Source organism: Sylvia atricapilla, chromosome 26, assembly GCF_009819655.1.
Source record: "Sylvia atricapilla isolate bSylAtr1 chromosome 26, bSylAtr1.pri, whole genome shotgun sequence".
Taxonomy (NCBI): domain Eukaryota; kingdom Metazoa; phylum Chordata; class Aves; order Passeriformes; family Sylviidae; genus Sylvia; species Sylvia atricapilla.
The window spans coordinates 4,044,918-4,068,169 of NC_089165.1; the positions used below are offsets into that span (position 1 = coordinate 4,044,918).

Below are 23,252 nucleotides of genomic sequence, written 5' to 3' on the forward strand. Positions count from 1 at the left end.
TTCCCAGCCCAGATCCCAATTCCCCTGCCCAGATCCCAATTTCCTTCCCCAAATCCCCATCTCCCTGCCCAAACCCCATTTCCCAGTTTCCCTGCCCAGAGCTGGAAGGACACCAATCTCTTTCCCACCCAGATCCAGATCCCAATTCCCTGCCCAGAAAAGCTGCAAATCCTCAGGGAACAATCCCAACCCTTCTCATTCCAAGCAGGATTTCCCCTGCCCAGATCCCAAAATTTCCCTGTCTCAGGTGGGATCCAAACCCCCACAGGGATCCCCACACCTCTGCGCTGGCACTGGCTAAAAAAACACCGAAAAAATTAAAATTATTTCTAAAAAAATAACCCCCAAAAACCCCAAACCCAACCCCAAAACTCCTCCAGGCTGCGGGGAGCGAGTCCCAGCCCCAGGATTCCTGCCTAAAAAATTCAAGCTTCTATGGATTTTATTTTATTTTTGTTTTTTTCTATTTAAAATTCCCGAGGGTCAGGGCATGTCACAGAACCTAATTAGCATCTTCCTCCCATCCTCCAATCTCACTTGGATTCTGCCTATATTTGTATTTTTTTTTCTAGGTTTTTTTTTTCTTTTTGTTAAATATATATATATATATACACATTATTTTTTTTTTCTTACAAAAATAAATTTAGGCTTTTTTTTTTTTCTTTAATAATATTTTTTTTTCTCTCCGTAGAAGTCATTTTTTTTTAAAGTTTTTTTTTTCTTTTTGACTTGTAAACATCTTGAATTTTGCTTTTTTTTTTTTAAATTAAGATAAAGTGAGCTCAAAGTACCCGTTCCATCGCAAAGTGCTAAGACTTCTTTGTTTTCTTTTTTTTTTTATTATTATTTTTTTTAAGCTTTTTTTTTTTTTTTTTGGAATTTTTTTATTGCTTTTTTTTTGTTTTTGTTGGTTTGTTTTTCTGCATTAAATAAACATCCATCTCTTTGCCCCAGTCCCACCACTCAACCCCAACCCCAGCACACACTCCCCTCTCACTCCCTCTCCAAAATACATTCGGCCAAAAACCTGCTCTTTGCTTTTTGTTTTTTTTTCTTTTTGAAAGTAAAAACACAAAAGAAAAAAAACCCAAAAAAAAGGAAAAAAAAAATCTCGGGGGGGGAAAAAAAAACCAAACCCCAACAACAACAACAACAACAACAACAAAAATTTTTAAAATAAAAGGAAGAGAATCTAAAAAGTGCTTTGAAAATAAAAGGGCTTAAAATCTCTCTCTGGTTGGTTTTTTTACTATTTTTTTTTTCTTTTTTTTTTTGTTTTTTTTTTTGTTGGCTTTTTTTTTTTTTTGTTTTTTTTTAATTTTTTTTTTTTAGCAGTTAAAAATGTGCATTTAGAAAACAGGTGACCAACTCAAAGGTGCCTTTTTTTCCCCCCTGAGGGTCGGGACCCGCCTCTCCAGCCATAGAGCATCTCTAGAAATAGATATATATATATATATATATTTATGTATATTTGATTTTTGGGAACGGGGCAAGGGGAGGAATTTGCTCCCCCCCCTTTCCCAAAGGCCTCCTGCTCCTTTAGGGGAGACCCCAAAGAACCTTTTTTTTCATTTTTATTTTTATTTTTTTTTTACCTCTCCAAAGGAATTTTGGAGGTGTTTTTGGGGCTGTGCTGGGTAGAGCCAAAAAAGGAGGAGGGGGGAAAAAAAAATAAAATTTCCCTGGAGGAGTTGAAAAGGGAGGGAAAAAAAAAAAAATTAAAATTTCCCTTGGAGGGGGGAATGGGAGGAAGAAGGAAAAAAAAATTTCCCTGGGAGGGGGATTTGGGATCCCCCAGCCCCAAATTCCGCCGGCAGCGGGGGCTGGGCTGACTCAGGCACTTCCTGGGCACTGCGGGGTGGGGACACACCTGGGGACACACCTGGGGACACACCTGGGGACACACCTGGGGACACACCTGGGGACACGGGGAGGGGGACACCAGCACTGGACCCACGGATGGCTGAGGCAGCCCTGGTGACCCCAGGATTGGGTGTGCCCAGCTCTGGGGACATTGGGTGTCCCCAATTCTGGGTGTCCCCATCCCTGGTTGTCCCCAATTTTGGGTGTCCCCAGCTCTGGTTATCCCCAATTCTGGGTGTCCCCAGCACTGGGTGTCCCCAATTTTGGATGTCCCCAGGATTGGGTGTCCCCAGGATTGGGGACATTGGGTGTCCCCAATTCTGGGTGTCCCCATCCCTGGTTGTCCCCAATTTTGGGTGTCCCCAGCCCTGGGGATATTGGGTGTCCCCAGCTCTGGTTGTCCCCAGTTCTGGGTGTCCCCATCCCTGGGTGTCCCCAATTCTGGGTGTCCCCAGCTCTGGGTGTCCCCAATTTTGGGTGTCCCCATTTCTGGTTGTCCCCAATTTGGGGTGTCCCCAATGGGTGTCCCCAGCTCTGGATGTCCCCAATTTTGGGTGTCCCCAATTCTGGGTGTCCCCAATTCTGGGTGTCCCCAGCCCCGGGTGCCCAACACAAACCCTGCTGAACCTGCTGCCCTCTCTCACATGATTTTTGTTTGTTTTTTAGGCAATTTCCCAGCAATTTCCCAGCAATTTCCCAGCTCCCCGCCCCGAGTCCTCACTGCCCGACTGAGCCTCGCACTGGGCTGGGGGAAGAGCCCCAAAATCCCAAAATCCTGACCCCAAACTCCTGGGAAGGAGCCCCTGGCCCCCCAAAAATCCCAAACTCCCACCCTGCCACAGCCCTTCCAACTCCTTCCCCTCCTTTTTCTTTTTTTTTTTTTTTCTATTTTTTCCTTTTTTTTTTTTTTTCTTAAATAGATCTCTCTCTGAAATAAGGTTTTGTTTTTTTTTTTTTCTTTTTTTTCTTCTTTTTTGTTTTTTTTTTTTTTTAAACACGTGTTTTGGACACAAAATAAAGCTTTGGATTTACATGGAAGCTCATTTCCATGCGACAGAGCCACTTTCCATCCCCACCTGGTGCTTCCCTAGGGTCCTTTGCCTTTCCAAGAAAAGGTCCTTGGCTGTGAGGGATCCTCGGGGGAAAGAGCCCCACTTTAAGATGGGAAGATTAAAAAAAAAAAAATTAATATAATATCTCTCTTCTTTTTTTTTTGCCTTTTTTTTTTGCTTTTTTTCCGTCGCTTTGTTTTTGTTTTCCCCGCTTTTTTTTCTTTTTTTTTTTCCTTTAAAAAAAAAAAAAAAAGGGAGAAAAACACCATTTTTAAAAGAGAAAAAAAAACAACAAATCAGAGGAAAAGCACTAACTAGATTTCGTGACTCTCCTTTCGTTCCGTCCTTCTGTCTGTTGCTGTGTGTTTTGTTTTTTTTGTTTCTCAGGTGGTTGTTTTCTCAGCTGGGGGTGGGGGGAGGAGGAGGAGTCGGTTGTAGATAATTAATTAAAATTTTTTTTTTTTCTCTTTTTGCCGTATATATATATATATATATATTTTTTTTTTTTTTTTTTGGTTTAGGAGAGTCCTTGCGCGTTCCCCTCATCCGACCCTCCTGCTACATTCAATCCCGGCGTTTCGTTATTGGAATTCTCCTCAAAGTGCTGCTGTTGTTGCTGTTGTTGCTGCTCCTGCTCCGTGCCCGCCGTGGGATCCTCGGACTCGTGGCTCTCGGCTCCGGCCGCGTCCTCGGCGCTGCCCGTGGGCGTGGGCGGCATGGCCCCGGCCTCCCTCACCCTGGGCTTACGGCCTCTCCTGGAAGGGATCCCGTTGCATCCATCTTTTTTAAGGTGCCTGTGCAGGTGGTCGGAGCGGACGAAAGTCTTGCAGCAGCTGTCGCACTGGTACGGCCGCAGCCCCGTGTGCACCCGCATGTGGTTCTTCAAGTCGTAGTTGTGGGCGAAGGCGGCGCCGCACTGCTGGCACAGGTAGGGCTTCTCCCCCGTGTGCTTCCTCATGTGCACCTTCAGCTTGTCCTGCCTGCACGGAGCACACGGGGCGCCGTCAGCGATGGGGAGAGGGGAGAGGTGGGGTGGGGATTGTTGGGAGGGGGTCAGGGATTGGGAGGGGGTGAAAGAGGGGCTGGTGTGGGGCTGGGTGTTGGAATAGGGCAAAACTGCACCTGGTGTGGGGCTGAGCACTGGAATAGGGCAAAACTGCACCTGGTGTGGGGCTGAGCAGCACCTGGTGTGGGGCCGGGCACTGGAATAGAGCTGGGAACTGCCTGGTGTGGGGCTGGTGTTGGAATAGGGCAAAACTGCACCTGGTGTAGGGTTGAGCATTGGAATAGGGCTGGGAACTGCCTGGTGTGGGGCTGAGCATTGAAACAGGGCAAAACTGCACCTGGTGTGGGGCTGGGCACTGAAACAGGGCAAAACAGTGTCTGGTGTGGGGCTGAGCATTGGAATAGGGCAAAACTGCACCTGGTGTGGGGCTGGGCACTGAAACAGGGCAAAACAGTGTCTGGTGTGGGGCTGAGCATTGGAATAGGGCTGGGCACAGCTGGTGTAGGGTTGAGCAGCACCTGGTGTGGGGCTGAGCACTGGCACAGAGCAAAACAGCGCCTGGTGTGGGGTCACTCACTGTCACCTATGGGGTCACACATTGCCCCATACAGGGTCTGAGCAGGGCTGTGGGGTTCCACATTGCCCGATACAGGGTCTGAGCAGGGCTTTGGGGTCCCACATTGCCCCATATGGGCCTGAGCAGGGTTTTGGGGTCACACCTTACCCCATACAGGGTCTGAGCAAGGCTTTGGGGTCCCACATTGCCCCATATGGGTCTGAGCAGGGTTTTGGGGTCACACATGGCCCCATATGGGCCTGAGCAGGGTTTTGGGGTCACACATGGCCCCATACAGGGTCTGAGCAGGGCTGTGGGGTCCCACCTTACCCCATACAGGGTCTGAGCAGGGCTGTGGGGTCACAGTTGGCCCCATATGGGTCTGAGCAGGGCTGTGGGGTCCCACATTGCCCTATATGGGTCTGAGCAGGGTTTTGGGGTCACAGTTGGCCCCATATGGGTCTGAGCAGGGCTGTGGGGTCCCACATTGCCCTATATGGGTCTGAGCAGGGTTTTGGGGTCACAGTTGGCCCCATATGGGTCTGAGCAGGGCTGTGGGGTCCCCCTGCCCAGCCCAGGGCTGGTCACAGCTATGGGGTCACGTTTGGGGCCGGCACAGCCGCAGCTCCCCGGGGCAGGGCTGGGCTGGGCCAGGGGCCAGCGGGGCCACGTGAGCCACAGCCCTCGCTGCTTCCTGGAGGAAAATGCCAGCCCCGAGCACGTGGCCGGGCACTGGGAGCCCCTGCTGCCCTCCCGGAGCCTTCCCGGGGGGATCCACCCCGATGGGACACCCCGAGAGCCCTGAACCTTCTCCCTCTGCCCACAGGATCCCAAAGTTCCCACAGCTCCAGGGGAAGGATCAAAGCCCCGAGGCCGTGTCCAGCTCCACAAAAACGGGGCTTGTGACATTAAAATCTGCCATTTTATAATTTTACACTTATATATAAAAATATATATTAGTTAATTTTAATTTAATAAATCGTATGTATATTTTATATATATTTAAAATTATTTTTATAATTTTCTATTCCTCTCTCCTGCTGCTCCTCCTGCGACCGTGGAGGAACCAGGAAGCAGCAGGGAGCAAAAATCCCTGCGAAGGGCTGGGCTGGGTCCTCACCCCGCTGGAACAGCCCCGGCTCCTCCTGCCTCAGCCCAAACCCCGGGCAGACCCCTCCAGGAACGGGGCAGGGAATTGTTTCCCACCCCAAACCCCGGGCAGACCCCCCCAGGAATGGGGCAGGGAATTGTTTCCCACCCCAAACCCCGGGCAGACCCCCCCAGGAACGGGGCAGGGATTTCTTTCCCACCCCAAACCCCGGGCAGACCCCCCCAGGAACGGGGCAGGGAATTGTTTCCTACCCCAAACCCCGGGCAGACCCCTCCAGGAACGGGGCAGGGATTTCTTTCCCAGCCAGGGATGGTGGAATGGGGAAGGAGAAAGCAAAGGAATAATCAAATCGGGGGGAAATGGAGCTTGGGGCATGGCAGGGAACAGCTCCCTGTCCCTGTCCCCTGTCCCTGTGTCCCTGTCCCCTGTCCCTGTCCCTGCTGTGGGAAGAAGCAGGAGGATGTAATTTGGCTGGAATCTGGTGGGTTAGAAAAGCAGCTTTTTTTACAGGTGCCAGGAGCTGACAGGGAGCAGGTCCTCATCACATGGAATGGGAACAGGTCCTTATCCATGGAATGGGAACAGGTCCTTATCCCATGGGATGGGAGCAGGATGGAAAAAGGCTGAGGTGGCTCTGCCCCACCAACTCCCCCTCCCCAAAACTCCCTGTGCCTCCCCTCCCCTCGCAGTGCCAAGGGGACCCTGTGGATTGAGTGTCCCCAAAAGGGGACCCCATTTCCAGGTCCTGCAGTGCCCTGGATCATGCCCAGGAGCTGGGATCCCTGTGGGGTCACTGTGGGATGGGTTAGGATCACTGTGGGATCACCGTGGGGTCGGTCAGGATCACTGTGGGGTCACTGTAGGATCAGTCAGGATCAATGTAGGATCACTGTGGGGTCCCTGTGGGGTCTCTGTGGGGTTGCTGTAGGATGGGTCAGGGTCCCTGTGGGGTCGCAGTGGGGTCACTGTGGGGTCGCTGTAGGATGGGTCAGGGTCCCTGTGGGGTCGCTGTAGGATCAGTCAGGATCACTGTGGGGTCACTGTGGGGTCGCTGTGGGATGGGTCAGGGTCCCTGTGGGGTCGCAGTGGGGTCGCAGTGGGGTCGCTGTAGGATCAGTCAGGATCACTGTGGGGTCACTGTGGGGTCGCTGTGGGATGGGTCAGGGTCCCTGTGGGGTCCCTGTGGGATGGATCAGGATCACTGTGGGGTCACTGTGGGGTCGCTGTAGGATGGGTCAGGATCACTGTGGGGTCGCTGTAGGATCAGTCAGGATCACTGTGGGGTCACTGTGGGGTCGCAGTGGGATGGGTCAGGGTCACTGTGGGGTTGCAGTGGGGTCCCTGTGGGGTCGCTGTAGGATCAGTCAGGATCACTGTGGGGTCACTGTGGGGTCGCTATAGGATGGGTCAGGGTCCCTGTGGGGTCCCGTGGGGTCAGTCAGGATCACTGTGGGGTCCCTGTGGGGTCGCTGTAGGATGGGTCAGGATCACTGTGGGGTCACTGTGGGGTCGCAGTGGGAGAGGTCAGGATCACTGTGGGGTCGCAGTGGGGTCACTGTGGGGTCGCTATAGGATGGGTCAGGGTCACTGTGGGGTCGCTGTGGGATGGGTCAGGGTCCCTGTGGGTTCATTGTGGGGTCAGTCAGGATCACTGTGGGGTCACTGTGGGGTCGCTGTAGGATGGGTCAGGATCACTGTGGGGTCGCTGTGGGATGGGTCAGGGTCCCTGTGGGGTCCCTGTGGGGTCGCTGTAGGATGGGTCAGGGTCCCTGCGGGGTCCCGTGGGGTCAGCCCCGGCCCCAGAGCAGGGAGGTGCCCTGTGGCAGGCCCGGGGCACTGGGGAGGGCGGCTGGCACCCTGCCCCTGCCATTATCTGCATTCCTCAGCTCTCCGTGGGCTGGGCGCGGCCGGCACCAGGGGAAGGGGCAGGACACGGCTCCTGCCCAGGGCACGGCCCCTCCGGCCGCCCCACGGATCCCACAGGATCCCACAGGATCCCACAGCGATCCCACAGCGATCCCACAGGGATCCCACACGGAGCAGCCCCATGGGATGGAGCCCCCAAAGCACGAGGGGCCTGGAAGGGCCGGGCTGGGGGAAATGGCACAGCGGGAATATCTGGGCAGGATGGGAAAGGGAACAGGGACAGGGAACGGGAACAGGGAATAGGGAATAGGGAACAGGGAATGGGAACAGGGAAAGGGATCAGGGAATGGGAACAGGGAAAGGGAACAGGGAAAGGGAACAGGGAATGGGAACAGGGAAAGGGAACAGGGAAAGGGAACACGGAGAGGGAACAGGGAAAGTAGAAGGGAGCAGCCCCAGACCCAGCAAGGAGCAGGCAGAGAACAGGCTGGGAAAGGGAAAGAGAAGGGAAAGGGAACAGGGAAAGGGGAAGGAGCAGCCCCCAGGTCCAGGCAGCCCACACTGCTGCCCCTGGCAGGGCCAGACCAGGACCCCCCAGGCCGGGACCCCCACCCAGACCAGGACCCCCCAGGCCGGGACCCCCACTCAGGCCAGGACCCCCCAGGCCGGGACCCCCACCCAGACCAGGACCCCCCAGGCCGGGACCCCCACTCAGGCCAGGACCCCCCAGGCCAGGACCCCCACCCAGACCAGGACCCCCACTCAGGCCAGGACCCCCACCCAGGGCGGGCAGAGGAGGCGGTGCCGGCCGTGGACCGCAGTGAACCGGAGCAATACAAACAATATCCCCTTTCTTTGGCGCTGCCGTGGCCCAGGCAAGGGGCAGACAAACCCTGATCAGGGACAGCAAACGCCCCCAGGAGCTGCACCGGGGCTGCCAAGGACACCAGTGGGCTCCCAGCTCCTTCCAGCCCAACCTCCACCACCTCAGCCCTGTCCCAGAGCCATTCCCAAATAATTCCCCAGCTCCTGCCTCGGCCACAGTGGACAGACCAGGAGCTGCAGCTCTGTTTGCCCACCGTGTGGGGTTCCCAGCAGAGCTCAGCGGGTCAGGACACCAGGATGGTGGCACTGGCCATCGAGCCAGGCCCACTGAGATAGAGCTCAAGTGTCACACCCCCAAACTGCTTTCTCCCTGGAAAGCTTTGGCCTCCAGCCCCAACTCGCCTGTCAGGATGGAAATGAGTTGAGCAAAGAGATAAAATCACCCAGGACCCGTCCTGGGGTGAGGGGAGGGCTGGGTTTGTGTGAAACCCTTGGGTTTGTGTGCAGACCCCATGGTTTGGGTAAAACCTCTGGGTTTGTGTGCAATCCCTGGGTTTGTGCGCAGACCCCATGGTTTGGGTAAAACCTCTGGGTTTGGGTAAAACCTCTGGGTTTGTGTGAAATTCCTGGGTTTGTGTGAAACCCTTGGGTTTGTGTGCAGACCCCGGGGTTTGGGTAAAACCCCTGGGTTTGTGTGCAGCTCCTGGGTTTGTGTGCAGCCCTCAGGTTTGGGTAAAACCCCCAGATCTGGGTGAAACCCCCGGGTCTGGGTGAAGCCCCCAGGTGCAGCCCCCCGTGCCCAGCCCGTACCTGGTGAAGCGGACGTTGCAGATGTTGCACTCGTAGGGCTTCTCCCCGGTGTGGGTGCGGATGTGGCGCGGCAGCTTCCCGGCGCCCTGGATCACCTTCTCGCAGATGGGGCACTTCTGGAATGCTTTGGCCCTGATCTTCTTCTCCACCTTCTGCGACCAGGACGGGTACACGTCGCCCTCGCTGGAACTGCCGAAATATTTCAAGTAATAATCCATGACCCCGTCCTCGTCCTTGCGGTCGTCGTCGCCGAGCTGCTGCCGCCCCACCGAGTTGATCATCTGCTGGAGCAGGGCGCTGGCGGCCAGGTCATCCACCTCCCTGCCGTCGTCCTCGGTCTCCGTGCCCGCGGGGATGAAGCTGGGCGAGTCCCCGGCTTCCTGCGGGTCCAGAGGGCCCCTGGGGGTGCCCCCTTCCTCTTCTCCCGGGGTGGCCAAGCCACGGCTGCTGTAATGTCCGTTCTGGGAAGGGGAGAACATCCCGCCGCTGGCCGGCTCCTCGTCCTCGCGGTCCAGCCACATGGCCGGGTTGCTGTCGGGGTCACAGTCACTTGCCTTTGGTCTTTCGGTCGGGGTGGCTTGCGAGTAGAAGTCCAGGCCGTTGCAGTTGGACTCCTCCTCCTCCTCTTGGCCTCGGAAGTTCAGTCTCTGAAGGTCTCTCAACTCTGTGTTGGTCCACGGAAAGCTGCCTTGGTGGCCGTTCACGGGGTTGCTCTGGAAGAACTCCAGGTACTCTTTAGCTCTGAGATGGTTCCTCTGATCAATTTGATCTACTGTATCCATCTGGTCGTTTTTGGCCAGAATCTTCCTCTCCAGGAGATCCGTGCAGACATCCCTGACGGCCGGGATCTCCAGCAGCGTGGCGGCGTTGAGGATGTCGTTGACGTTGGAAGTGCTGACGGTGAGGGTCGCGGTGTAGGCGAACTCCAGCAGCGCCGACAGGGCGTCCGCACTCACAAAGTCTATCTCGTACACGTTCTGCTGGTCCACCACTAACCCTGAGGTGAAGAGCTTCTTGAAGTACTGGCTGCACGCCGCCAGGACGGAGCGGTGGGTGGGGAACTCCTGGCCTTCCACCAGGATGACCACGTCGCACAGCAGCCCGTTGTTCCTCTGCTCATTCAGGCTGCTGAGGATGTCGCTGCTGTGATCCGGGAAGGGGATCCCTATGGGGCCGTCCACGCCACCCGCCATCTTCCACGCTAAAGGCTGTCGTGGGGGGGGAAAAGGAGGGCAAGGGGTGAGTCACAGAGCTTGGGGACATCGGGACAAGTCCCAAATTCCTGAGGGGTGCGCCCGGCAGCACCACCAGTGTCCCCTGTGCCTCTCCCGTTGTCCTGCCTGGCCTGGCTTACCTGGGGAGGAGGAGGAGCAGAGGCCAGGTGCTCTGGGATCACCCAGCCAGGCAGCACCTGGAGCGGGCACAGCCGTGCCCACGTGGGGCTGGGGCAGCCCCAGTCTCCCCAGTGCTCCCCAGTGCACCCCTGGGAGCATTTCCCATTCCCATTCCCACCCAGAGCAGCCAACACAGTGATGTCATCACCGGGAACACCGTTCCCATCCCTCATCCCTGGGGCCAGAACACTGGAGAGGTGCAGGAAGGGGGTGTCCTTTGGGAAGGGCAGGGACAGGGGAGCCCCAGCAGCCCGAGCTGCTGCTGCAGGTGTTTGACAGACCAGAGCTGAGCCCTGAGGAAAGGACACCGGGATCACCAAGTGCCAGCACCAGACCCGGATCTTGGACAGGCTCCAGCTCTCCCCAATGCCAAGGGTTTGTTTGGGACAAGATAAATAAATAAAGCCACTCCTGAACAGATCCATTTGACACCAAAGGCTGGAAAAACCCAGAGGGATCCCCTTTGCTGGGAAAGGGGCACTGCAGCCCAACTGCAAACCTGAACAGCCCCACAATCCGATCCCAAAAATGAGGAATACACATTTCCCTCCTGTCCATCCCAAGCAGCAAATCCCCACGTGCTCCTTGAAGCGGCGATGCCTTTGCTGGAAAATCCATGTAATTCCCCCTCATCCCAAGTACTGGGATCTGCAGGAGCCAAGAAATCCAGGCACAGACCAATCCACAACCCAGCCCAGCACAAGGTTGGAGTGGCCAAGCTCCTGATTTCCAGATGGGGAAACTGAGGCACGGCGGGACGTGGCCTGTCCCACGCCATTGGGGGATGGATCTGGATGAGTCAGGATGGATCCAGAACAGAAATAATTATCCAGGAAGCAACTCCCAGCCCCGGGTCCCAGCACGGAGCAGGAGCCCAGGTTGCACAACTCCGGCTTCCCCCACCCACCCCCGGCCTCCTCAGTAGTTTTCCATATTTACTTCTTTTTGAAAAGTTTTGTTAAGCCCAGAAAATAAGTTTAACTTTGGCACCTTCCTGTTTCAGACAGAGAAAAGGCAGGAGGAGGCAGGTCTGAGGCTGGGGAAAAGCGACCTGGAGCAAATCCCTGGATCATCAACAGCAGGAGGAGAGCAGCGCTCAGCTCCCAGCAGGAATGGGATGGGGGTGAGGAGGAGCAGGATGTGCAGGGACCGACCACCAAAGCCAGGTGGCTTCCTGGCACCGACTCCAGAGCCACCTCCTGAGCCCCAGGACTTGACCTTTAAGCCCCAAGTTCAGGGATTTTTACATCAGGGAGGAAAGAGCAGTTTGGTGGCTCCACGCTCAGGTGTGGCTTCAGGTGTGACCTCGGCCAAGGTCACCTCACCCCAGCATCCCCAGGGACCTCCAGAGCTGCGATTCCAGAGAGGTTTTGCTGCCTTCAGCTTGTCCCCTTCCCCCTGGGGCAGCTCCAGGGCTCCCCAAACCCTCCTGATGGGGGTCACCACACACAGCACAGATCCCAAACCCCTGCCCACCCCAAAACCAGCACTGGAGCTTCCCCCTCTCCCTCCTCTCCGCAAGAGCTGCTTTCCAAAGCTTTTTCTGCCCCCCAAAAAAACCCCCCAGTGAATCTGAGCTGCAATGCAGCTCCAGGCAGGGATCCCGAGGAGCTCTGGGGACCACGGGGAGCAGCCAGAGCATCCAGGCAAGGTCCCAGCCCCAGCCTGGGGGTTGGGATAATCCTGCCCACAGTGTGGGAAGGGCTGCAGGGTCATGAGACTGCCCAGGGCCAGGCTGGAGCCTGCTCCAACTCGGCCACCCCGCACACAACACGGCCTTTGTGTCCCACAGCCACGGGCAAAGGGGCCTGTCCTGAGCCCCCCAGGAATGGAGTCGGGGCCTGGATGCTCCAGCCACATCCAGAGATTGAGTCCCTAAAACATCACCCTCGTTCCTTTTCCAGCCCAGGAATTGCCAAGGGGAAAGGGAACGTTCCCAAGTACGGATTTGGGAACTTCTCGGGTCTTCCTAAGATGGGGAGGACTCAAAAGAAGCTCCAAGCACCTCAAATTCACTCCCTGCTCATTCACAGGGCTCAGAGCCACGATGGAATGGGCAAAATCCACCTGGCAGTGCCCTGGAGCCAGGTGACAAGTGACAAAAGCCTCTGGCACATCCACAGCTCGTCCCCTGCCTGGTAAGGACAGGTCTGAATGGGCCAAGAGGGAGCTTCAGCTACTGACCTGAATTTCCCCACAGCTCCCTTCTCTCCCTGGCCACTCCTGGGCTGCCCCAGGTCCCTGTCCCACACTGGCTGGGCTCTGCAGGGCTCAGAGGTGACACATTTCACCCCAAAGTGGCTGCCAGGGAGAAGTCTGGGGATGGCCTTTGCAGACACCTGAGGGGAAACTCCCCAGGTGACACAGAGCCTGGGAGAAAGAGGGGTTGGAACAACGGCAGGTGATTTAGGAGCATCACTCACAGCCCTGACCCCACTCTCAGCTTTGTGGGAGATTCCAAAATTCCCAGCACAGCAGAGCTGCGGCTATTCCAGCTCCACGAGTCAGCCTGGCACACACAGCCCGATTCCAGGCAGGAAAAATGGCATTTTTTGGGTGGTGAACAGGAGTGAGGGATGTTCTGACCTCCCTGAGCTGAGGTTCCACCTCCAGCTGATTCCCCACCGCCTTTGGACGCTGCTCCTCAGCACTAAAATGGAACCAGTGAGGTTGGAAAAGCTCTCCAGGATCACTGAGTCCAGGCTGTGCCCAATGCCCACCCTGTCCCCAGCCCAGAGCACCGAGTGCCACCTCCTTGGGCACCTCCAGATGGGCACTCCAAACCTCCCTGCCAACATCTCCTCATTCTTTCCACGGAGGAGTTTTCCCAGTATCCAACCTGCCCCTGCCCTGGTACGACTCAAAGCCATTCCTTCTCATCCTGTTGTCCCCTGGGAGCAGAACCTGACCCCTCCTGCCCTGGCAGGGAGTTGGGCAGAGCCAGAAGGTCACTCCTGAGCCTGCTCAGCTCCCTCAAGACATTTTCCAGACTCTTCCCAGCTCCATTCCCTCCAGCCCCTCTCACGGCGAGTCCCCAAGCTGTGACCTCGGCACTGCCGCTTGATTCTCTTTTTTTAAACTCAATTTCTCACCTCTCTCCTCCCAGACCTTCCCCCAGCCCCAGAGCAGCCCCCAGAGCTCACTGAAAGCCCTGAGCTTGTGCTTCCCTCAGCACCATGTCACCCAATCCCTCTCCTCCAGGAGCTCTGGAATTTGACATTTACATTCAAATGAGACGACCACATCAAGATGGGATCACAACCAAAAGAGCTGACAAAACACCTCTTTAATTACCACTTTTCCATAGAACCTCAGTGGGGGTTTTTTGGGTTTTTTTTTTTTCCCTTTTCCCTTCACTTTTTTGCCTTAAAACTCAGAAGAAGCTGAGCAGTTTGGGAGTGCTCAGGAATACACGGGTGGAAGGGATCACTCACCCTTGGGGAATAGGGAAGAGGCAATGTTTTCTCCGGGCTCTAATCCGGAAAAGATCCCCCAAATTCTTTCCAGAGGCTGAGGTGCCGCCCACTGCAGCAGCACAGGTGAGAACTTGAGCAACACCTGGCACCTGCCGGGGGCAGGGAGGGACAATCAGCATCACCCTTTCCACGGAGCACGAGGCAAAAACGGCCCCAGGGAGTTCTGCCATGCACAAAGTGACATTTCCTGGGAGCAGCTGAGCTCCCGGAGATGGATGGAGAGAGACTCCAGACACAGCGAGGGAGAAGGGATTCCAATTGACAAGGATAGATGGGATTTCGGGAAGGAATTCCTCCCTGGGAGGGTGGGGATGGACCAGCTCCTGGATCCCTGGAAGTGTCCAAGACCAGCCAGGAGCAGCCTGGGATCGTGGAGGATGTCCCTGCCTATATGTAGATCCATATTTAAGGTCCATCCAACCCAAACCATTCCGGATTTTGGGATACTCAGCCTCTTGCTCAAGGCCCCCAAGCTGCTCTGGGATTTCTTGGAGCAAACCCACACGGCCGAGGGCAGGGCAGCCTCACCAGGGAAGAACCATTAAAATGATGGTGCTTTATACAAAAAAAACCCACCCCACTGGTTGCTGCCCAAGGAATGTGATCCCAGCATTCCCTCACCAGCAGCTGGAGGGAATTTTTCCCTACAAGCAGCTCTCACCCCACTATTCCCTCACCTCTTTAGACTTCGGGAGGGACCATCCCAGTGCCCCCAGTTCTCCCAGAGCACTGGGAGCCGAGGCAGCTCTGTGGCCACGGGGAGAGCAGGAGGCAGTGCCTGAGCTGCCAGCCAGCCCAGGACAGGCCCCAGCAGGTCTCCCTCTGCCCAGGATCCACCCGAAACTCTGCCGAGGCCTCGGGACACGCCGAGCAGCCGCGCAAGGTGGGAACGGCAGCAGGAAGGGAGAAGGAGGTGTTCTGCCTGTCCCACAGTTCCAACCACTCCACAGAGCCACGGAAACTCCACTGCTCCCAACAAGGAAGGTGCTGTCAGTGCTTTAGGGCCAAACTATCCCCATTATTTGGGCCTGGAGAACAGCAGGATGCTCCTGAGGGAAGACCCTGCGCATGGGCAGGAGGAACTGCACTGTGGGAAAAAGCCAAGATGAAAAAAAAAACCCCTCAGCACGCTTTTATTTTAAATAAAACTACATTTTCAATGATGCAGGGGGAAGAAATCCTCGGCCTTGAGAAGGCAGCAGAGGGAAAAGCTGAATTCCAGCTTTCTTCTGTGCTGCCCAGACATCCCCCATCCGGGGTAACATGACTGAGATCATGCAGCTCTTGAAGTGAAGAGATGGGGGCAGAAGCAGAGCCCTGCAAATATCTGTGGGCTGCTTTGGACAATCTGGCTCTGTTTTCCAAGCATCCATCCCCTCCAGCCCCTGCCCAGCTCTGGATTTGGGACATGAGGGACGAGGAATGAGACTGAACCACACAAGGAGGGTTCAGTCGGTTCCCAAAGATCACACCCCTGACCAAAGCCTGCTCCAGGGATTCCCCAGAGTGCTTGGATTGTTCTGGTCCTCCCAAAGATCAGAGCATCCCACTTCTTGCAGTAGGTCCTTTGGATGCTGGAATGCTGCTGCAAAGGCTCTGGAGAGTTTCCAGTGCCTGAAGGGGCTCCCAGAGAGATGAGGAAGGAATTTTGGACAGGGAGTGAATGGATTCAAACCGAGAGTAGGTTTGGATGGGATATCAGGAAGGAATATCCTGGAAGGATTAACTTCACCCTGTGAGGGTGGGGAGGGACTGGAATGGAATTCCAAGAGAAGCTGTGGCTGCTCCATCCCTGGCAGTGCCCAGGGCCAGGTTGGACAGGGCTTGGAGCAGCCTGGGACAGTGGGAGATGTCCCTGCCCATGGCACTGGATGAGCTTTAAGGTCCCTTCCAACCCAACCCATCCTGGGACGAGTCCAAATCTCAAGTTCAAGGTGAAGTGGAAGAAGCCCTGAGATGTTCCTGGGCTCCAGCAGCCTCCCCCCAGCCCAGCCCACGTAACCAAAACAGCCGGGCTGTCCTGCCCAGGTCCGACCTGCCAGGGAGGTTTTCCTCCCCCTGCTCTGCAGAGATGTGCCTGGGCAGCACAGGAGGCTCCAGCACAGCCAACCCCCCTCCTGTGGCCCTCTCACACCCAGGGGAAAAAGGGAATCTGCCCCAAACCCTGCAGATGTGGGGCAACACATCCCTGAAATCCCAGAATCCCAAACTGGTGCGGGCTGGGAGAGACCTTGAAGTTCATCCCACGGGCAGGGACACCTTCCCCTGTCCCAGGCTGCTCCAGCCCGGCCTTGGACACTGCCAGGGATCCAGGGGCAGCCACGGCTGCTCTGGGAATTCCACCTCAGGGTCTCCTCACCCTCACAGGGAGCAATCCCTTCCCAGTATCCCACCATCTCTGCCCTCGTTTTGAAGCCATTCCCCTCTCCCTCGTGAAGGGAAGAGCCAAAACTCTCCTCCGTGAGCCATCTGTGCCCAGGGCAGGAGCACCCAAAGCCCTGCAGGACACAGCTCAGCCAGGAAAGGAGAATCCTGCAGCTGCTGCCAAGGGAACTCTGGCAGGAAGAGTCTGGATGGGATCTGAACATCCCTCGGACCCTCCACGAGCATCCAGAGAACTCTAATGGAATAAAGATCCCTTAAAGCAGGAACCACAATGGAGCAGGGACCACCCAGCTGGGGCTGGAGGTCTGGGATTCCTCAGCACCGACAGGGAACTGTTGGGAATGCTGCTGTGGAGCCACCAGGAAGAAAAGGGGCTTGTTCCTCTTGGTTTTCCCCAGCTGCCTGAATCCCAGTGGTGTTCACATGTTGTCCCAGACAGGGCTGGAGAAGCCAGCTGTGGGATTGTCCCAGTGAAAGGACAAGTGCCACCACGGAACAGGCTCACTCCAGCTCATCCCCAAGGCCTGGGAAAGACTCTGCATCTCCCAGGAAACCTGCCAGTGCTCCCAGAGACACCAAGGATTCACTTCCACAGGCCAGGCAGACGAGGGATGACCCAATGTCACATTCCTCAGCTCCCTGGGATGTCACTGGGATGGGATTTCCTGGCAGGGCACAGCTCCTGGGAAACTTCATTTTCCAGCTGCTGGAAAATGGACAAACCTTTGGTGCTGCTCTGGGGGATCCCAAACCTGCAGCTGGGGCACGGAGCCTCCCTCAGCCCTGACAGCACCAAACTCCTCTCACGTTGCAAGGTGAGCCTGAACTGGTTCCTCCACCCAGCCCTCCTTGCCAATTTTCTCCTTTGTCATCAGAGGCCGGGTTTAATCTGGCAGGAATGTGCCTTGGTTTGAGCCCAGGGGACTCTCCCACCTGAGCCCTGGGTGTGAGGGGTTCTTTTGGGGTGAGAGTCTCCTCCATCCCCAGCGCTGTCAACTCTGCCCCAACACCAAAGTCCAGGGCACCAACTCCCTGTGCTGGGATTGTCCCCAGCAGGTGACAGGAATGTCACTGCACTGACACAAAACAAACCTGGAGCTGCCCAGAGACCCTCAATCCCTGCTCCAAACCCACCTCTGCTCCAGCAGCTTCCAGGCCTCCCTCAATCCTCAGGCTAAGCTGAGCTTATCTGAGCTCAGAGCAGAGCCCAGGATACCCTGGCACTGACTGGAAATTCCCAGTTTTGCTGCTCAAACCAACCCTTTTCACCAAACCCAAGTGTGCCCACTCCTGGCCCTCCAACAGGTTCATTCCCACGTGGCTCCTGTGGGGAAAGTTCCTGCTTTGGGGAGATTCTGGACAACACCAGCCCACAGCTGAGTCAGCCACGGTTCTCCAAAATACTTTAAAAAGTCTCAGGAAAAAGAGGGGAAACTGCACAAACCATGAGCTGTGTGTGCTCCAGTGCTGAGGGTTCTTTTCCAACCTGGAGGCACCAGGATCCAGGCAGGAATAAGCAGCTGCTATTCCAAAAAGCCAACGTGAGGCTCCTTTGCCACGGGAGCAATTTAACCCCCCGCTGCTGCTCCAGGTTGGAGGACAATCAGAGCAGGTCATGCTTGGACACCACTCCCCTTCAGAGGCCAAAACCTGTCCCCACTCCAGCCAAAATGCCCCCAGAGTCACTCCAGTGTTTCCTTGAGTAAAAAAACCAAGCCCATCTGCCCCTTCACCCCGTCACAGCTCTCGTGGTCTCCTGAACTGAGAGAACCATAAAAACTGCTCAAACCCCAAATCCCCCATTCCCCCAGAGCCCAGACAGTATTAGGGGACAGGAACGTGGGATGAAGGCTATGACATCTCTCATGACTCCTAAACAGAGCCCTAAGTACTGCTCAAACCCCAAATCCCCCCATTCCAGCAGCCCCCAAAGTCCCTGTCCCCTGTCACAGGATTCCGTGTCCTGCCCGAGGCTCTGGCAGCAACTTAATTACCTCAAATGACACCTCACAGAGTGGCTGCTTTTTTTCCACTGTGTGAACAGAGGGGGAAAAAAAGGGAAAATAAAGACTAAACCTGGAGTTTGGTGAGAGAGCAGGGCAGGGCCTTATGTAATTCCCAGTTTGTGGATTAACAGACAGCTCGTCCTGCCATTCCCAGCTCCCTGGCTTCATCCCTGGCAATGTCCTCCTTCCTTCCTTCCTGCTGCTGGGAGCACAGGGATGCTGCAGGCAGAGAATGCTGAGCCCTGAGCAGTGCCTGTTGGGGCAGGAAACTCCCAGGAACTGCACAGCACCAACCTGTAGCTACAAGCCCACCTCCTGCTCCTTCCCAGCTGCGGCAAACAACGGGGAGGAGAACAAAAAAAAAAAAATTAAAAAAAAAAAAAAAAGACATTTATTTGCCAGTTCCCAACGTGCTGGTGGGAAATGAGGAGGTGCACGAAGCAGGAAGGAAATGGGTGCAGGAGTGGGGTGAAGGGAAGAGAAAGAGAGGAGGGAGTTAAAACCCAGCGCTGGGACGCCACGAGCATCCTCTGCTGCGGAAAACCAGGGACGGGGTGAGGAAAGGGAAAGAGCTGCCAGCTTTAGGTGGGCACAGGGGTGGGAAGGATCCTGCCAGGGGAGTCTGACCCCAGCAGGACACGGCTGAACAGGATCCCCACGGAGTTTTTGCCCCAGGAGAACACGGCTGAGCGCAGGAGCAGCGCTGCCGCCGGCCAGCCCAGCGCTGGCAGCTCACACTCCCCAGGCTCCCGCAGCACATTTTGCCAAGGGATGGGCAAAGCCGGGCTCTTGGGAAGCCGCTGATCGCCAGGGGATCTGCGGCTCATCCCACCGACGTGCCCTTGGCTCCCACCGCAGCCGCGGGGCAGCTCAGCGCAGTTTCCAGTTTCTCGCACCTTGTCGCATTAAGCTGCGCTCTCTCTCTGTATCTCCCTCTTTAGTTCCCTTCCACCCGCAGCAAATCCCAAATCCCCGGCGGCTCTGGGCTCGGGGGGAAGGAGCCCGGCCGCGATTGAAGGCGGGGAAGCAGCAGCTCTGCCACCGGAGCCGGCTGTGCCACAGGAGACAGACAGGGAACCTGAAGCTGAGCGCAGGGAAGGCGATCCGGCCGGGGCTGGCCTCCAACAATCGGCCCTGGAGACTCGCAGAGGAGCCCAGCTCCTGCCTGACCTCGTTTACTCCCGCTCCGGGCACAGGTAACCCGGCACGGACACAACTCCGGATCAAAGAGCCACAGGATCGGGGAAAAACGCTTCCCTTATCCCGGACACCGCCTGTCCTCCTCCTCCTCGCTGAGTTCTGCTCGCCAAAAGGCTTTTAATTACACACCGGCACCGCTCCGCTCCAATTTGAGGTTAAGGCTGCTTGAGAGCAAAGTTAAAGCGACTGTTTATTGCCTGGACTAAGAGAGATAAGGAGTCGGGATCTCTAATTGTTCGCCACACAAGCTCGTCTTCCAAAAAACTCGGCAGAAAAGCCTCAAGTGTCAGTTTTAATCAAGACCTAAACCACAGCTCTCGAGCGTTTAGAGGCTGTCTCGAAAGCAAACCCGGGATTTCGGAGTTTTGAGGTGGGACACCTGCGTGAGGCTCGCTCCTGGATCCCAAACCCAGGGAGACAGCAGCACCCAAACCACCCCAGAGCCTCGATGGCAGCATAAATTTCCCCCCTCATTTGCGTCTCCCGTGCCCACAGCCAAATTCCCACGCTGGGAGAACGCCACTGGAATTTTGAATTCTGCTTCCCGAAGTCACCAAACACGGAGGGGACCTTTCGCCACGCCAAAGGAATTCCACCCCAACTCCTCCACGGAGCAGAGCTCCTCCTGAAGCCACAGACCCACGGCCACGAGATGAAATACGAGTGAAAAACCATAAATAATTAAAAAAAAAAAAAAAAAAAAAAAAAAAAAAAAAAAGGCAGAGGAAAGAGTTGCAGAGCAGCAAAGTGAAGCGCTACTTTCATTCACCACCACATTTATTAAGAGCTCCTGCCTTGCAAAACCCTCCCTGGAGTTACTGAAGCAATTAAGGCTCGCTGGAAAAATCCCACCACCTCACCCGTGTTTGGGTTGCGCCTCTTCACTCCCTCTTTCACCAGAACAAGCCTAAACAGGGGCCAGAATGAATATTAAACAAGAAAGGCTCCTCTCTAATAAACTCCTCAGTTTCTCTCGGTCTCTTCTATTTTATATATATATTTTTTTTTTTTAAAGTAGTTGAAATCCAACAACTCCGGCAAAACCATCAGAATTAAAGCCAGCCCAGCTCTTCCTGCTCAGCCTCCAGAAGAGCCCACACGCTGCAATTTCCAACCAGGACGGGCAAAATCCTTCAGAAATCACACAATTCCCTAAAAAAAACACCCCCACCAACCACCCCAAACACTTTTGGAAAGTGCCAGCACGACCTTTTAGCTCCGTTGCTACGCCGAGCACAACTTCAACCCTCATTAGGTTGTAAATTCTTCCAGGCAGAACCTTTCTCTCCCTTCATGTCCATAAAATAGTTATTATATAAGTTATGGTTTCGATAGGCAGGACAATTAACAGCCCGGCTGCTCCTGAACCGGGGCTGGCAGTAAACTCTTACCAAGAGTCCTTGAGCCCGAAGAAACTTTGGCTGCCCAAAGCTGCTGTGCCCTGCAGCCGAGGGTCTGCAGGAGCTGGGGACACCGAGAGGGGCCAGGCACTCACATCCCCGGGGCTGCTACAACAGGAACTGCTGCTTTCACCGCAGGAACACCGGGTTTACACGTCCTGCTGCCACTGCCCCATCCCAGGGCTTTTCCAGGGAATAACCTCAGCTGGAAAGGACTCACAGGGATGATCCAGCCCAGCTCCTGGCCCTGCACAGGCACCCCAATGATCCCACCCTGGGAGAGCACGAGTTCCCGGAGCTCTGGCAGCTTTGGGGTCAGCATCATTCCCTGGGGAATCTGTGCCCCACCGTGCTCGGCAAAAAGAACCCTTTTTCCTGACATCCAACCTCAACAGGTTTTCCTGTTTTCTCCTGAAACAGCTTCATAAACCAACTTTTCCCACACTCCTGGAACAACAGAGCCAAGGAACCCTTTTCCCCGGCGGCTCCCGGCGAGGTGCCCGTGCCTTTACCCCGTGCCCAGCCTCCCCAAGCACCAGGGGGAAGAGAGCAGAGACCTTTGGCTGTGTCACGGGGACTCAGCCCGGCACTTTCGGCCACCTGCCCCGAGCCACCACCTCCAAGCCCCGCGGAGAGGGACGATGATGATGATGATGAGAAGGCAGTGCCGGGTCTCTGAGCACGCAGAGGAACGTTTTTTTTTGGCAGGACGAAGGGATGCTGCCCCTCCACGCCAAAGCTCCCTCCGGGCCTCGCTGCTGCGCAGTCCCGCGGGGGGAAAGAGGCTTATCCCGCCGGGCTCCTGCGGGCACCAGCGCCCCAGCCCCGCGGGGGGATTATCACCGCGGCCCCCCCTGCCCGCAGCCGGCCGGGGGGAGATAAGGCACGGCCAAGGGGGGTAAAAACAACCCCCCGGCCGAGCAAGGCCGCGGCGGGGCGGGCAGGGCCCAGCCCGGCGCCCCTCGGCCGGCAACGACCTTGGGGTGCGCGGGGACGGGCCCGGCCCGACGCCCCCGCACGGGGCGGCCCCGGGGGACCCCACCCAGGAGCGGCCTCCCCCCGCCGGGCCCGGGCCGCCCCCCCGCGGGGCCCACAGGGAGCCTTGGCCGGGCGCCACGACCCCACCCCTTCCCCCGGGCGGGCGGGCGGGCGCCGCAATGGAGGCCGGGGGGAGGCGGGGGCGGGGGGCGCGGAGGGGGGAGACGAGGTGAGGTGAAGGGGGAAAGGTGTCGGAGGCGTCCCGCGGGAGCGGCGGAGCGGGCGGGGGTCGCGGCGGTGCCGGGCCCCGGGCGGGGGTCGCGGTTCCGGGCGGGGGAAGCGGCGCAGGCCCCGCCGCGCCCGTCCCCGGCCACCCCGCGCGGCGCCCGCCATTGGGCCGGGCGGCGGCGGGCGGGGCGGGGCCGCGGGGCGGAGGGCGCGCCCCGATTGGCCCCGCCCGCTGCCCATCAACACGCCTCCCGCTCCCCGCCGGCGCGGGGCACGCCGGGAAGCGCAGTCCGCGCGCCCACCGGCACCTGCGGCGCGGCGGCGCCCGGGGACTACAGCTCCCAGCGTGCCCCGCGCCGCGCCCCCCGCCCCTCCCCGCTCCGAACCCTTCCCCCCCCCCCCCCGTCCGCGACCCCCCCCAGCACGGCCCGGCCAAGTACAACGTATACGGAGGGGGGGCGGAGAGGGGGGGGGGCAGCCCCCACCCCCCCCCGCAACGGACCCAACCGACCCCTCCCCACCCCCGCACTGCCCCGGCACCCCGAGGACGGGGGGGGAAGGGTCAGGCCCGAACCACCCCCCCCCCCCCACGCGCGACCCCCTCCCCCCCCCTCGGGCGCCCCCCGCTCAGTTCCGTACCGGGCGGGCGCCGAGCGGTCCGGGCGAGCGGAGCGGGCCGCGCCGTGCCGAGGCGGGCGGGCCGGGCCGTGCCGAGGCGGGCGGAGCAGGCTCTGGCCGCCCCGCGGGAGCTGCTCGCCGAGGCCCGTATGCGGCTCCTTCCTGCTCCGGCCGGGGCCGCCCCGCTCTTAAAGGGGCCGCGCGCCGCCCCCCCGCCCGCCGCCCCCCCCGCGGGGCGCAGCCGCCTCCGGCCGGGGGGGGGCGCAGCGGGAGCGGCCGCGGGGGGGGCACAGGGGCGCTCCGGGGGACGCGCCCGGGGGAGCCCCGAGAAGGGACCCCGCGGACCCCCCCCAGCCCGAGCGGAGAGTGGGATGGTCCGAGACACCCCCCCCCCCAACGCGGGACAGCGCGAGCCGGAGCCACGCGTGTCACAGCATGGTGTCGCCTCCCCCCCGGCGGTGTCACATACACACACACA

The 23,252-nt window shown here is 57.5% G+C and overlaps 1 protein-coding gene and 1 long non-coding RNA gene across 3 annotated transcripts; both read right to left on the reverse strand.

The window, feature by feature from the left end:
* Nucleotides 1–424: 424 nt before the first annotated feature.
* LOC136371989 (uncharacterized) lies at nucleotides 425–1,994 on the reverse strand. Its single transcript, XR_010745429.1, has 2 exons — nucleotides 1,907–1,994; nucleotides 425–1,870 (listed from the first exon to the last, which is right to left on the reverse strand). It is a non-coding gene; the product is annotated as an uncharacterized lncRNA (long non-coding RNA).
* A 1,405-nt stretch (nucleotides 1,995–3,399) lies between these two features.
* On the reverse strand, nucleotides 3,400–22,946 carry ZBTB7A (zinc finger and BTB domain containing 7A). Of its 2 annotated transcripts, none has more exons than XM_066336406.1 (3): nucleotides 22,796–22,946; nucleotides 9,090–10,297; nucleotides 3,400–3,895 (listed from the first exon to the last, which is right to left on the reverse strand). In XM_066336406.1, the coding sequence occupies exons 2-3, from the start codon at nucleotides 10,280–10,282 to the stop codon at nucleotides 3,433–3,435; spliced, it is 1,656 nt and encodes a 551-aa protein (XP_066192503.1). In that variant the 5' UTR covers nucleotides 10,283–10,297; nucleotides 22,796–22,946; the 3' UTR covers nucleotides 3,400–3,432. The 2 variants fall into 2 exon arrangements, with proteins under 2 accessions (XP_066192503.1, XP_066192504.1); XM_066336407.1 differs by lacking the exon at nucleotides 22,796–22,946 and adding an exon at nucleotides 21,508–21,957.
* Nucleotides 22,947–23,252: the final 306 nt, after the last annotated feature.

Bases quoted from the DNA above. Each gene is read 5' to 3' on its own strand.
- ZBTB7A (XM_066336406.1), bottom strand. From the start codon at position 10,282: ATGGCGGGTGGCGTGGACGGCCCCATAGGGATCCCCTTCCCGGATCAC. The intron at 3,896-9,089 runs GTACGGGCTGGG...TGCTCCGTGCAG, and splicing joins TGCAACGTCCGCTTCACCAG to GCAGGACAAGCTGAAGGTGC.